This window comes from Aspergillus puulaauensis, chromosome 3, assembly GCF_016861865.1.
Source record: "Aspergillus puulaauensis MK2 DNA, chromosome 3, nearly complete sequence".
In the NCBI taxonomy this organism is placed as follows: domain Eukaryota; kingdom Fungi; phylum Ascomycota; class Eurotiomycetes; order Eurotiales; family Aspergillaceae; genus Aspergillus; species Aspergillus puulaauensis.
In genome coordinates this window covers 1612735-1627137 of record NC_054859.1, presented here as the reverse complement: position 1 = coordinate 1627137, position 14403 = coordinate 1612735, and the positions used below count along the sequence as shown (strand labels likewise).

Here is a 14403-nt window from a genome sequence, read left to right as displayed (position 1 = left end):
AATAATTACGAGTAGTATATGAAGGTTAATAGCCATGAGATTCATTGAATATGCACTATTACATACAGAAGTTTGCCTAAGCCACGCCAATAATACAGAAGCCAGAAGCCAGGGGAGACGGTGAGAAGAGGCGATATAAAAAGAAATAAGAAATAAGAAAAACGAAACTCCTGAATGACAAGATATGGAAATGTACACGCCGCATCGAAAAATAACGATGTGGAAAGGAAATAGGTAGACAGGTGGTTGCTGGTAGTCTACCTGCCTATCCAAAGAGATAGGAGGAAAACGTGGAATGATTCAGTTGGCAGGGTCAAAGGTTGCTTTTTGATATGAATATCAACTTTTCTACCCTGATCTGCTTTTCACACGTATTATTTGCCTTCGCGTTGTCTTTTAGATGACCCATGATGGCATTGGCATTAACCCGGATACTGGGTCGATTTTGTTCGGTTGAAGAGGAAAATATCAGTAGTATGGAATAAGATGACGGGTCGTGGATTAGGACGCAATCGAAGGACGGATAATCGTAATCACGACTTAAAAATTACGTTCAAGAAGAAACTTTTGGATCTCGGGTTTTCGCCAGCCCTGTTTGTTTGAGTAATTTGTTAGTTCGCATTGTAAAAGATTGCAAAAGTTCTAGAACAAAAAAAAAACCGTACCTTGACAATGATATGCCCATTTAGTCGGTTGATGGTGATTTCTGAACTCTTTGCAGAGTTGCGCTCGCCGGACTCAAGTCCCAAGTATCGTGCAAGGTCGTTTCTCAAGGCGTCTAGGTCGCCCTCTGTCTTCTGGATTTTCGTCTGCTGCTTGGTCCCTCCGGCCTTGGTAATGAGATAGACAGGCAGTTGGTTTGAGGGTGTTCGGCGAATGAAGTAAGGGAGGTTTGTGAGTTGCAGATTCGCGGCTGCCGGGGGAGGGGTGATGGTTGATGTGTTTTCTTTGAAGGTTTGGGATTGGCGTTTCAGTTGAGCGAGGAAAGTTCGACGTTGCTGCGTGGAGATAGATAATTGGGAAGTGGCGCGCTGGGACTGGAAAGGTGTTTCTAGAGTGAACGTTAGTAAAGAGCCGACAATTTCTTCATATCCGCGGTATAAAATCGGAGCTATGCTGGATGGTATGGGCGCCGGTGGCTAACGGAATAGCTATAACGTACGAGAGCTGATCAATCTAGATTGGGAGCAATGGGATGCCATTGAGCTACGTATCCCTGAAGAAACAACGGGCTGTGCAGCGCGTTGTAGATAGCCTGAAACCACCGTCGACTGCTTGCGAACGGCGGAGGCTGGTAGAGACTGCATGAGAGAAGCCATCTGTGCAAGGAATACGCGGGGAGGTCGAAGAAGAAGAAGTCAGCGCAGACGTGGCGCTGGATTCCCTCCGAAGGATAAAGGACCACGCGGGTAGAGGGCGAGGGGGAGGTTGGAGGAGCGAGAAGGGACTCGATGATGGTCTGATTGATATCGAGACAGAAGCAGGACTTTTTGCTCTCTGAGCGGAGACCTTCCGCTAGTCCCAGAGAGGCTTAGCGTCCCAACCAACCCTCCCGCCCACATTTTCTGAATCTGAAAAGAAGCCGCACACTTTGCTCCTCATCCAAGACGAAGCCTCCGTCCCTTCGCATTCCCTCCCCATACCCCCCGGTCTTTTTCCTGTCGCTGTTCGCCATGGCAGCCAACGTTCCTCCTTCCGCTGAGACCCTTCTCAGCGGCGCCGCAGCCCACAAAACCGCTGAAGAGATCGCCAACCAGTATGACCTGCTACCCAAGCTCATTCCCTATCTCGACCGCCACCTCGTCTTCCCTCTGCTCGAATTCAGCTCCGGCCAAGATGACGACTCCGAAATTGTTCGCGCGAAATATGAGCTCTTGAAGCACACCAACATGACCGACTATGTGGCCAATCTGTGGCAGGAAATCAACAACTCCGATTCGGTGCCCGAGGAATTTGTGAAGAAGAGAGAGGAGGTCCTTGCCAAGCTGCAACATTACCAGGATGAGAGCGAGAAGATCACCGAATTACTGCAGGATGAGAGTGTGGTGGGCAACCTGCGAAGCGATAAGGTTGCTAACTTGAAGTTCCTCGAGGAACAACACGGAGTTACGATCGGGATGGTCAACAGTCTTTTCGATTACGGTCGATTCCAGTACAGCTGCGGTAGCTACGGAAATTCTGCTGAACTTCTGTACCAATTCCGTGTTCTCTCCACCGATAACGACAAGGTCGCCTCGGCCACATGGGGTAAGCTGGCTTGTGAAATTCTCACCACCAACTGGGAGGGTGCCATGGAGGAAGTCCAGAAGGCCAAGGATTCGATCGAGACAAGGCTTTTCAACAACCCCGTTGGCCAGCTTCACAACCGCTCCTGGTTGATCCACTGGTCTCTCTTCCCCTACTTCAACCACGACCCCGCCCGCGATGTCCTCACCGATCTTTTCTTCTCCCCCGCCTACATCAACACCATTCAGACCAGCTGCCCATGGGTTCTCCGATACCTAGCTGCGGCTGTTATCACGAACCGGAATCGTGCGCACAAGAACAACAGCGTATACCAGAGGCAATTGAAGGACCTTGTTCGCGTTGTTCGCCAGGAGGGATACGAATACACAGACCCTATTACCGACTTCGTCAAAGCGCTCTACGTTGATTTCGACTTCGAGGAGGCCCAAAAGAAGCTCGGCGAGGCCGAGGATGTGCTACGGAGCGACTTCTTCCTCGTTTCTGCCGCTGATGCATTTGTCGAGGCTGCCCGACACCTGATCTCCGAGAGCTACTGCAAAATCCACCAGCGGATTGATATCAAGTATGTGGAAATATGTGAAAGCAAAACGTTCAAGAGCAATGCTAACAGCTAAACCAGGGATCTGTCCACCCGCCTCGGCCTCAACCAGGACGAGGGTGAGAAGTGGATTGTCAACCTGATCCGTGATACCCGTGTCGACGCCAAAATTGACTACCAGGAGGGCACAGTGATCATGAACCACCCCCCTCAATCTGTATACCAGCAAGTCATTGAGAGGACAAAGGGTGCCTTCTTCCGGACGCAGGTCCTCAGGTTCGTCAATCTCATTAGCCACGTTATCCTCAGAAGCCTAACTAACCCGTATCTTTTCAGCGCCGCCGTCGCGAAATAAATTCAAACTCCGTCGTATTTGAATCTTCAAAAGAAATCCTCGTTCTATTCCCTTGTTGGTTCTGTTCATGTTGGTAGTATTCCCCTGCAGAATGCGCGGGCTTCTTCTTGAATGATGGAAATCCAGCAGAGTGGCATAAGGCCGGCGTTCAGGTGGTCCCGCTTTCGACTTTTTACCTCTTACTTATTTTCCTATTGGCTACCTATCCATCATTTCTGTCCCTTTTCTTCTACCTACTCTTAAATGACTCGTCTGGCCCATGGCCCGTCGGATCAACAAGACACCTCTTAACACAGAGGGACAAGGAAGCAAGGTAGAAGGAAACGACGGGAATACTGTCTCTCACCCCCCTTTTTTTACCTCCTTCCCTCTAGTGTGAGTGTGGCACAGGTGTGATATCTTGGCCTTACTACACTACGTACTCTCACGACTCAAAATTATCCAAGTCGTCTACTATCTTCCTACATGTATTGACCTGATCGATGTTGCTACGAATGATCTATAGAGATGATGGAAATAAACCGGTATTTGATTCTCTGCAGTAATTACTATCTTTGGTATGTCTTATGTTCCACAATAAAGATTAAATATAGAATTGGCATCTATAAAATCGTAAGTTGTACTGTGTATATCATTCTCGTCACTCACAGCCCAGCCTGTTCCCCTTGTATCGATATACCATATCTCTTCTACTATATACATTTAGGTATCTCAATTAAGACTAATTCACAGGACACCCTGGGCTGTTGACCTTTGTATTGGCCCACTCTCTGAAAAAAAGAAATCAGGTGGGACACTGAACATGTGAAACGAATATAGACAGACAGGGATTAAAAAAAAAAATCTAGTACAGGGGATATCTCTGGTGTCCGAAACAAACAACGAGTTATAAAATGTCCGAGAGAAACGACTAAACAGGCAGACACACAGTCTTGTATGCAGGGGAGGTGAGATAAGATGGGATGAAAGATGCAGTGTCTAATAGATGGAACCCGAAACACCGAGAAAGAAATGCTGGGGTGAGACCTTCGATCTTATAGTTAAAGTCCATGCTCGTAGGTCGGTGGCTTAATAATATTGCTCTGGGCTGGAGCTAGATGAGCGTTGTAGCTATATGGGCGAGATGGGTGCTAGAAAGAGGGGAAGGATTAAAGCAAGGGCAGGAAGATAAGTATCTGGTGGAACGCGATGCTGGGAAGGACAACGCTTGATGAAGATGTTTCAATGAGTGCGTTGATTATCGTCCTCGTCTGGATTCGTATTCCCCTGGTTGTCTTCGTGGAGGGCCCGATGGCATCCGAACAGGGATGATTTCGTTGATGTAGGGTTCTGATTGCGGATTGGATTCGCCGGCCATTCGGAGCGTCTCCTGTCGTTCATATTCTCGGGACATAACTGCGAGGTCGTTTATTTGTTCCTGATTTGGAGTTTAGTGTATGTTCTCCATGGTCATATCAAGAAAGAACGGATGGATGGATGAAAGGAAGATATAAAGACGGAAAAAGAAAGACGTACTCTTGTTAGAGGCACACCAACAATCAAGTAACCTTCGCGCCCCTTTTAGCCTCATAAGTATAAGTGGTTAGGGCGAGTGTTTCCTTCTCATACGGTGCGGAAGAATAGATCCTTGAGGTCATGTCGGAGGTTTACCTGGTAAGTGTATGGCCGGACAGTTGCAGATGGTCCCAGGAAGTATTGGATGTGGCCTAATACAATCTGGCGGGAGAGTCCATATCCTGGCAACCAGTATTGCTGAACGTGAGACATATCTTTTTTCCCTTTGTAGCTGGGGACCGTTCTCTATGAGAGCGAGTGTCGTATATATTTGTATGTGTATATGTGCGTGTGTTGTGTGGCTAAGGGTCAGTCCGCTTTGAGGCAAGTACTATCATGCGGAATGACGGGGGTAGTGACGGTTATGAGGGCCTCGTAAGCAGACACATACAAGCCCCTTTTATAGACTTATATATACTTCACATATTCCTTCCACGCACGGAATTATTAGTAAAAAGAATGAGGAATGGAAACGGCCTGCGTTTCTACGTGGAGATACTTCTTTAAAGGTCGGCGACGCCCAGGAGGAGTCGGGTCACTCGCTGATCAGCACAGTCTAATAAACAATCAGCAGCGATATTGCACTTGGGACAACAGGGGAGCTCACGATGGATCTTGTGACAGACAGATGAACAGCGGAGCGAGCTGCGAGGGCTGTTTCTGGCCTACTGTTCATGTCAGATCCCGGCGAAACCGCCTCACTCTTTTATCCAACCCTTTTGCTCCAGTAATAAAAAACAAAAGTGAGGCTTGAACCACAATAGGAACTAAGCTCTTTTCAACAAATCGAAGCAATTTCTGGTATTGCCGGTCAAATCCCAAGCGTCATTCTGGTTCTCTGACCCTCTTGGCCGACACTGCGGTGAACCTCCTCCCTGCATCCAAAGTAATCCGCCATTTTATGTATGATGCCGTGGCTCCAGGAATGGGGCATCGGAGGTCCATCTCGCAGCTCCTCTCCGGTGCGTCCCGCAATTTTCGTCTGCTCGCTTGGGACTAAGGGGCAGGCCGCAAATACCTTGGTTCCCAATATCATAGGGGCCTAAGTTCCTCGACGGTGCGCAGTGACACCTGCATAAAACAGACGCGGGTTGGATAGAATCTTGGTGTGTAGATCTGGTAAAAACCCACGTTGAGCTCAGCCCTCCCTGGAGCTTGAACAGAGGCCAATCATGTCGCGGCGCATCTTCGAAGGATCACACATTTCTTTTTCCAACCAAGCTCCTGTGGTCTCCGCCCTGTTGGGTCTTTGGCGCCCCGGCTCCGAGTTGCGAGGTTGGATGCAGAGTTGACACAGGATAAGAATCGTCCGAACACCAAATTTCGACGCCTTATGCAAGGCTCCCATTCGGGAAAGATGCTTGGCTCCTTCCAACGCAGTGTCTTTGACAGGGTAAGTGTAGAGAGAAACGCACAACAGGATACGCTACGGTCGCGATTGGCTTTCCACGCTCCATTGTCTTTTCCAAAGAATCCATGTTGTCTCATATCGGGGCCTGCATGATTTTCCAGTCCACTTCGCAAGAGTCCCAGACAAAACATGCCATTGTCTAAAAGCAACGTACTCCACAATGATAAAGCTCCTCGGCAGGGTGACGAACTGGGGCCCATTGATTCCTCGGTCTTTGTTGTAACGTTGTTAACGTCTGCTGCTGCACAAACTTACGGAAGCAGTCTGGTATGTACCTAATAATCATACATCTAACAGGTATGAGTGGCCTATGAGTCCCAAATAACGAGAGCAGTTGAAACACACGCGTCGGTTAGTGTTCCAAATTCGAAGCTCTCTGCGCAACACCCCGTGAGGGAAGACGCGACTGTTGTTCCTTTGGACTTGAAGGATGAACATCGCCACCGAACATGGATAAGCCCTTGAAATAACAAGAGCCTAGGCCCAGTTGGCATATGGTCTGCTCAATTTGATCGACATGCTAGACCGTCTGGAATCTTGTGGGCTATTGTGGAACTGAATGGCCAGAAGCTGGACCGTCTTTTTGGTGGACCATGTCGAAGACCAAGCTCGAGTCGGTGAAGCAGTGATTGAAAGCTTGGAGTACTGCTTCTTGGGTACCTACAATAACACCCAAAGAATCTACCACGGTAGGCGTACGTTAGGTCCCTCCCACTGCTTGTCAAGATTGGCTCTTATCTGTCGCTTGTATTATTGGTGATGCATGTAGGACGGGATCCTGCCAGTCATAGGAGTCCTTCGTAGGTGTAATAGGGGTCCCTGTGAGGGGCACATTTCTTCGGGATATGTGACTAGGTAGTCGCTCCGGCGCGAGGAAGAAGCACTAAATGGTGGCAACATCAGGAAAACGCGCAATGGAAGGTTAACTCGACCTATCAGAAGAAGTAAGTATCCGAAGATGTTCGTTTCGCTGCCCTATTGGAGCGCTAAGCTGGTAATATACAAAAGAAGGTGATCGTGTGATTAGTGATGATAAGAAGAGACAGCCTGACGAAGGCAATAATGAGGCAAGGTGGTGAATATAAAGATAGCCAGTGGCTTCACAGCATTTCCCGAGAAGAAGAAACGAGAGGCTGGGGCCAGGTTGAAGATGAAGAAGAAACGAGGGGGGCGGAGATGAAACAAAGCATTGACAAGGCGGACGGGAGCTTGAACAATCACAATCAGACATACGGAATCCTGCCATGAAGAGACAACTTTGGACGCGAAACGCCAACTATACAGTCAGACATAACCAAATCGTGATGCATCAAAAAGCTTTGTATATTACTGTCTATCTTCTCATAACTCATGCCCATCAACAACATCAACTTCATACTAAACCCATTATTATGCATAGTTACGCTGCTTACTCCGGGGGCACATAAGGGTTGATAAGCATGTCGCTGAACCTGACCACATCACGATTATAAGCAAAGGCACGGCAAGTATATATGAAGGGTTATGACTTACTTCTCGAGTTTCTCCTTTCCTCGTACTTCCTCAACGAGCAGCGGCATCCTAACAACATTGAAGTCTTCATAGAGCTCTTCGATCTGCTCCAGATACTTCTTCTGCATTTTCCTCCGCGCGTTGCATTGTTCACAGTCGCTGCCTTGCCTAGGGAATAGAAGCTGGTTGACCACAATCGAATGTGTGTCGATTTGATAGCTTGTCAGCTCCTGGATCATACGCTCGGTTTCATAGAGAGACAAGAACTCTGCGATACAAACGCAGACGAATGTGGTCATATCGGGATTCTTGAACTGGGTGTTGACTTCGCCGATGGTTTCTCTCAGTGACTCCATCTTCTGCAGAAGCTCATCCATGTTTTGGCCACCAGGTAATCCACCCCGAGCTCCAAGAATCGAGTTCAGCATCGGCCCAAATTGAGACGAAAGTTGCGAAAGTTTCGCGAGAGCCTTTTCCAGTACCGTGGGGAATTGGAGGAAGCGAAGGGTGTGGCCGGTGGGGGCAGTATCGAAGACAATGACTTCATAGGACAGGGACTTGACCTGCTTGAGGACCTCGGCGAACGACATGGCTTCATCAACACCAGGAATCTAATAGTACCGTTAGCAATGGTTCTGATAATGTTGTATCCTTGGTGGCGCAACATACGCTGAAAGCTAGATCCTGCATCATGTTCCCCATACCGAGCCCGCCCATAGGGTCGTCGCCCTGTCCTTCGCCATTCGCAAGGAGGTCTTGAATACTTCCGTTCGGGTCGACTTCCATCGCACTGAGGTTTGTGTATCCATCAACTAGACGAGCCTCTTTTCCGAACTTCTGGCCGAAAGCATCACTCAGGTTGTGCGCGGGGTCGGTGGAGATGAGCAAAACGGACTTGCGAGCTTTGGCAAGCTGAATTGCGAGAGAACAAGAGGTTGTGGTTTTTCCGACACCACCTTTGCCTCCAACGAAGATCCATCGTAGTGTTTTCTGGTTCACGATCGACTGGAGGGTTGGCTCCATGAGGTCGTCATCCTGGACAACCGCGGTCGAGGACATTTTGAACGAGTGCGTATCGAGAGTTCACAACGACGGTTTATGGGGAGTCTGACGAGTCTGCTTGAATGAATACAGTCAGATGAGCATATCTCAAAGGGCCAGTGGTGTGACAAGGCTGTACTTACCGGTCCTGCTAGGCTGTTGAGTCTCCCCCGCAAAAGTCAAAAGTTTTGGCCGAAGCTTGAGGAAGCGGAAAGAAGAGTTAGCGTCTATCACCCGAATCCGCGCTATATCGCCCCAAGACAAAAACACTCAGGGAATTTTCTTGCTTTGTCCACTGTCAGTGCGGTCAGTGATGTGTAAAATGCGCACAAGGCGCCTTGGCCGCTGTCAAAATGACACGTGCGGGCGCCTTTCCTGCCTCAGGCTGTGACGCTGGACCCCGCCAATAAGTACGTAAACGCCCATTGCGTATAACCAGGTTCCTAGAAGCTAAACCTGACCTCATGGATTAAGATGATTCTACGGTACTGATAAACCTATACACACTACATTTAGCTGCAATTGGCCCTTGTAGGTCAAACAATCAACTGTCGCCGGAGATCGTAAATACCCCACTAAAGGTATACTCCGGAGAGCTCCTTGTCGGTGGCCTCCGACACAAGAAGAGCGGAGATCAAAAAGCAGCACAAAGCATCTTTCTTTCCTGCTTAACTCTCTCCTCCTTTCAATAAACTTCCCAGTATTCTTACCTCTACTTGATGGACCTTGGCTCCGGAAATCAATCCCCATCAAGCGACCAGCTGGGCAAGGTTACAGACCGTCTTAGCTTATACCAGAACCACCTTGATTCGTCCTCATCGAGGTCTAAAGCAGCAGCAGCAACTACTTCCACCTCGAAACCACAAACAAACACAACACAATTGCCATCAACCCCAATGTCTCGCGACCCGATTACTTGCCACGTGCTGAACACCCTAACGGGTACCCCTGCCGCCAACCTCCCCGTTACGCTCACCCTCCTTTCAAGCCCATCCTCAAACACCACAGCCCAAAATCCCACCTTCACCGCAACAACAAATGCAGACGGCCGAGTAGCAAACTGGAGTCCCAGTCCTGCGACCGCAGGCTCATCGCCAAGTGTCTCGGCCCTCCTCGCATCTCTCCCAGCCTCCGATAGCAAAACAAACTGGGCTGTACGATTCGAGGTCGGCCCGTGGTATGAAGCGCAGGGCGTCGAGAGTTTCTGGCCAGAGGTGGAGGTTAAATTCTCGGTCAAGGGCCGTGGGAAGGAAGGCGAGGACGGGTGGAGACATTATCATGTTCCTGTGCTGTTGGGGCCTTGGAATTATTCGACTTATCGCGGGTCGTGATTTCTACCTACCAGGAACCTTGTTCAAAACCTGAAGTTTGGCGGTCAATAATATCGGCGAGCTAGAATTTGGTGTAGATAAGTATCATATGGAATTGATCTTATCGCATTGTTATCGATTGTGTCAAGGTTAAAATAAGATATGACGTACGTGGATCCTGGGGCTTGGAGTATGAATGCATCGCATAGTACTCGGGCACAGACATATATATCCGACTTTCTGTGGAGACGCATTAGCGTGATCTCTGTATAGACAACGCATGACAACTTAGTTCCCCTAACCCGTCTATTGAATTCCATATCAGACACAAATTGGTATTCGTATTCCCATCGGATTCCATATTGCTGTCTCCCGAGTGACTATTTATCATATGACTGGCGTCTAAATCACCTACTGATTACAATTTTCGCAGACTTCAAGGGGCTAACCACGTCTTGCCATAGAGAATGTGGCCTGTACCGCCAAAGTAACAATAATGCTATTGCAGCCTCTTCTCTACTCTAGAATACTGGGGTTATTTTACGAGACCTTGTTTCCACGAGGTCGGAGTACTCATATAATACTGTGCCACGTACCTTGACACAAAGCCAGCCAAGTCAAAAGCACCACGTAGCATGCGAGTGTCCGGGTGGCTTCCCGTGTCAGAACTAAAAGATAGGCTTGCATGACAAGGCAATGATCCTGGTTAGTACAGTAACAGTTTGGCAGGGAGTTTGCGACTGAGATAGTACTCCGTATGTGTATTGGAATGCTCCAATCTCAGATCAGCGCCGCTAAATTTGGATTTGCTTCGTGCAGTTGCATTTCTCTGCAATTATCCGGATGTCGGCAAGCATCTAGAATCTGAGTGGCAATTGGTTTGATAATTTGGCCGCCAACGAGAATGAATATTGCTTGTTCACGTGATCAAAGACACCAGTTCTCAACTCACGAGAGATTGCGTCATCACCTGTCTTGCCCAATCAAATCCTGGTTGTGTGGTTTGATTTCATGGGAAAACGGCGCTAAGGAACCGAGAGGGTGACAGACACGCCCTGGATGGCCAGACAGCTTTCACCGCCCAGACCAACCCCGACTTAATTCATAGTTCTGATTCGCCAAATTCCAGAACGGCAGATTCCAGAAGCGGGGGTCAGAAAAGAGCGAATGAGTGGCTAGATTGGAGCGGATTCAGCAGGCCTGTCAGTGGTTATCCACCCGGCTGGTCGAGGAGCCACTGACCCACAAAGTACAGATAAAATTCCTGTCGTCGTCACGGTGAAGTCATCCGTCAGTCAATTCCCCCTTCCTCCAGCTCTATCGGGACGAATCTTGGAAGGTTCAAGTTTTCGGATTGTTTGGAGCTGTGACCAGCGGATTTCCCTGATACGTATTTACCTTCTGTATCCCTTGGATCAATCACACCCTTTACTCGTTGTGCGAGGAGTTGTGCGCACAAATCCAGTAATTCGGTCTCGAGGTTGCGTCATCCACATTGGCGCAAAGAGGTCAATCTTCAGATTCTCGGTTCCGGCCAATCGGAACGTGATACTGCTCCCTTTTCGGTTTTCATTCACGAATTTCAGTTCCTGTTTTCGAGACTTGCTTGCTCGTGTGCGAGGTTCAAGGACAAGGCCAGAGTCTGGACAAGCAAGTAACGGAGTAGGAAAGACACGGGAACCAAAGCTGCGAGAGGGTTTGGATACAACCACAATCCTCGCAGAAGTTTGGCTCAAGAGCGAGAGTGCAACCCAGCCGGCAGACTGGGGGCTTTTGTACGAATCCAGGGTTGCAGGAATCGAGGACTTCTGCCGCTTACCTCATAGCCGACCGCCTCCCCTCTTCCTCATTCTTTCCCCTAAATTTATTGCATTTCTCCCTGTCCAACCCAGACCTACGTCACAACTTTTCTTTCCTCCTTCCTCTCCATCTTCATCATCATCATCATACCCAGTGACTTTCACGCCCTCTGGGGACAACCACTGCATTCACTGCACGTACTCGATAATGCGCGATTGTTTTGTTCTGCTCACTTAAATTGTTTTGCTGGGCTCACTACGTCACTTTTTCATATCTTCTTCACCTTTGACGCTGTCCCGTGCAATACTTCCAAGAAGCGTCGACAGACCTCGGTGTCCCTTCGCTTCACTATCTTGTATTGGCTACCTTAGTGATTCTTCTTTTTCCTAATCGCCCTTCGCCACTCCACCCAATCGGCCCTGGGTCTTTTCTTTCATACTTTCTTATCGGGGATTTTTATTCTTTTTTTATTCAATTTTTTTTCCGGGACCACGGATCTTCTGCAGCCATATTATTCAGCTAATATATCAACCCGATCGCGGAGAGACTATGTCCGCCGCCGTGGCCCCAGCAGTCTCAACGAACCTCCCAACTAATACTTCTGCGCATAATTCGCCAATGGATGCGAAAAAGCCCAGTATCAAAATGGATAACGGTGAGTTCTCCCAGATTTGGTTCCAAGTGTTGAATCTGTGGTTATGTGCCACACTTCCCGACTTCGATGTTGTCGTTCGCTTCGTCGTGTCGGGATGACCTCATACAATCCTTATTGTCCCCCCAATGACGTCGCACGACTACCTACCTCTCTACCCTTTTCATGCTGCGCGTTATCGCGACTTCCTGTCCCTTTTTGTATACTAACGTGTTGCTTCTACAGAAACATCATCAGACACTAAAGATCAAAAGCCAGACGGCGAACCCCAAAACTCATTAGCACCTCCTCCGCGACCTAACCCATCCGCTCCCACCGACACACCTGACTACTTCAACTCCGTTCATAATCCTTTTTCCTACGAGCCGAACCCTTTTGAACAATCATTCAGCGGGGGCTCTGGCGAGACACCGGGGAAGTCGATCCTTCCTCCCGTCGCATCAATAACCTCTCCTGCCCTGCCCGGCACTAGTTCTGCTGGGGGAGCGTACAACTGGTCCAACTCCTTGCGCTCGGGCCCCCTAAGTCCGGCTATGCTTGCGGGACCTGCTGGTGGGAGTGACTACTTCGACAGTATTGGAAGAGGCTTTCCAACACCAAATGAATCGTCGCTTCGCACTGGCTTAACACCTGGTGGCGGAGGTTCTATGTTTCCGGCACCAAGTCCGAACTCCCAAGCTCTGATAGCCCAGCTTCAAAACGGAGGCGCGACACCCTCCACTATTGAGTTTCATCGTACAGCCTTGAACGTAGCGAAGAAGAACGGCGGCGCGCCAACTTCGAATCCAACTGGCGAAAACGACCAACTGCCCCAAAGTGTTACAACAACTATGGATATGAAAGCCGCCCAGCCCGCTGCGGTTGATCCGTTTGGCCACCATGACGCAGCCGATGCTGCTAATGGGCTGTTCATGTTAGCTAAAGGCGGACAATCGACAACGAATCAGTTTGCCGCCGTTCCCAACCAGTCCGCAATCCCACCTCAAACTCTTCAGGCCAACATGGGCGACCAAAATGCCAACCGACGTCAATCAGTGAATGTAAATGGTGTAGCAAATACGACGCGGGAAGCCAGCGGCGATGTTTCAGATATGCAGAACGAACAGGCCAAGCCTGCTGCCAAAGGCCGAGGCAAGAGAAACGCGCCTACAAAGGGCTCAGGTACAGCAGGGAACAGACGCAAGACGGAAAGTTCCAACCAGGGATCAAATAAGAGGACGAAACTCAACAACGAATCGGTTAGCACCGAATCGCCATCCGAGGACGAATCGGACGACGATGACCAGCAGCCCTCACAGAAGAAGAAAGGAGGCGAGTCGAAGAAAATGACTGACGAAGAGAAGAGGAAGAACTTCCTCGAAAGAAATAGGTATGCTTTTTTTCCCCTGTGTTCACACGATATTATAATGGATTCGTGACTAACAAGATTCCCAGAGTTGCGGCGCTCAAATGTCGACAACGGAAAAAGCAGTGGCTTGCCAACCTTCAGGCCAAGGTTGAGCTATTCACATCAGAGAATGACGCACTTACGACAACAGTTACTCAGTTGCGGGAGGAAATTGTAAATTTGAAGACATTGTTGCTTGCACACAAGGATTGTCCGGTTTCACAGGCGCAGGGGCTTATCTGGAATCCAAACCCACCATACACTTGAGGGAATTAATATTTTATACTGCTGCATTATTAGTTTACTTGTATCTGCTACGGGGTGTAACAATTAGCAAAAGCTTTCTTTCCAGAGTGCTCCACAAAACTGAGTGTCGTAGTTTAGTCCGCATTCTTCGTGATGGACAGAGTGTAGACAGCCGAAGTCGACAATATGATATCTCATGTCACCCCGCCTTGAACTGTCTCCCCCACTATGACAAGTCCAACTCTGTTGTGACATATGCCAGGGCAATTGGTGTAAGCGCAATTAACGAGCGATATACATTATCTTCACCTTCACCGACTCAACACGACATTCAATCGCTCCGCGGCTCCATCGTCGTGCACTGCTTTTTT

At 48.9% G+C, this 14403-nt stretch overlaps 6 protein-coding genes across 6 annotated transcripts; 3 read left to right on the top strand and 3 right to left on the bottom strand.

The window, feature by feature from the left end:
• Window positions 1-540: 540 nt before the first annotated feature.
• Window positions 541-1319, bottom strand: APUU_30650S (mitochondrial 54S ribosomal protein mL49; the record flags this gene model as incomplete). The annotated part of the gene is made up of 3 exons (XM_041701767.1): window positions 541-591; window positions 666-1051; window positions 1163-1319. 3 exons carry the CDS (start codon window positions 1317-1319, stop codon window positions 541-543), a joined length of 594 nt encoding a protein of 197 aa, XP_041554619.1.
• Window positions 1320-1673: 354 nt separating this feature from the next.
• Window positions 1674-3140, top strand: INT6 (eukaryotic translation initiation factor 3 subunit E; the record flags this gene model as incomplete). Its single annotated transcript, XM_041701766.1, has 3 exons — window positions 1674-2809; window positions 2867-3061; window positions 3122-3140. 3 exons carry the CDS (start codon window positions 1674-1676, stop codon window positions 3138-3140), a joined length of 1350 nt encoding a protein of 449 aa, XP_041554618.1.
• A 1237-nt stretch (window positions 3141-4377) lies between these two features.
• On the bottom strand, window positions 4378-4907 carry APUU_30648S (uncharacterized protein; the record flags this gene model as incomplete). Its single annotated transcript, XM_041701765.1, has 3 exons — window positions 4378-4557; window positions 4656-4697; window positions 4791-4907. 3 exons carry the CDS (start codon window positions 4905-4907, stop codon window positions 4378-4380), a joined length of 339 nt encoding a protein of 112 aa, XP_041554617.1.
• Window positions 4908-7513: 2606 nt separating this feature from the next.
• Window positions 7514-8655, bottom strand: GET3 (Golgi to ER traffic-related protein; the record flags this gene model as incomplete). Its single annotated transcript, XM_041701764.1, has 3 exons — window positions 7514-7556; window positions 7618-8207; window positions 8266-8655. 3 exons carry the CDS (start codon window positions 8653-8655, stop codon window positions 7514-7516), a joined length of 1023 nt encoding a protein of 340 aa, XP_041554616.1.
• Window positions 8656-9356: 701 nt separating this feature from the next.
• Window positions 9357-9968, top strand: APUU_30646A (hydroxyisourate hydrolase; the record flags this gene model as incomplete). The annotated part of the gene is made up of 1 exon (XM_041701762.1): window positions 9357-9968. One exon carries the CDS (start codon window positions 9357-9359, stop codon window positions 9966-9968), a length of 612 nt encoding a protein of 203 aa, XP_041554615.1.
• Window positions 9969-12296: 2328 nt separating this feature from the next.
• On the top strand, window positions 12297-14053 carry atfA (bZIP transcription factor atfA; the record flags this gene model as incomplete). Its single annotated transcript, XM_041701761.1, has 3 exons — window positions 12297-12402; window positions 12625-13768; window positions 13834-14053. 3 exons carry the CDS (start codon window positions 12297-12299, stop codon window positions 14051-14053), a joined length of 1470 nt encoding a protein of 489 aa, XP_041554614.1.
• Between the last annotated feature and the right edge of the window lie 350 nt (window positions 14054-14403).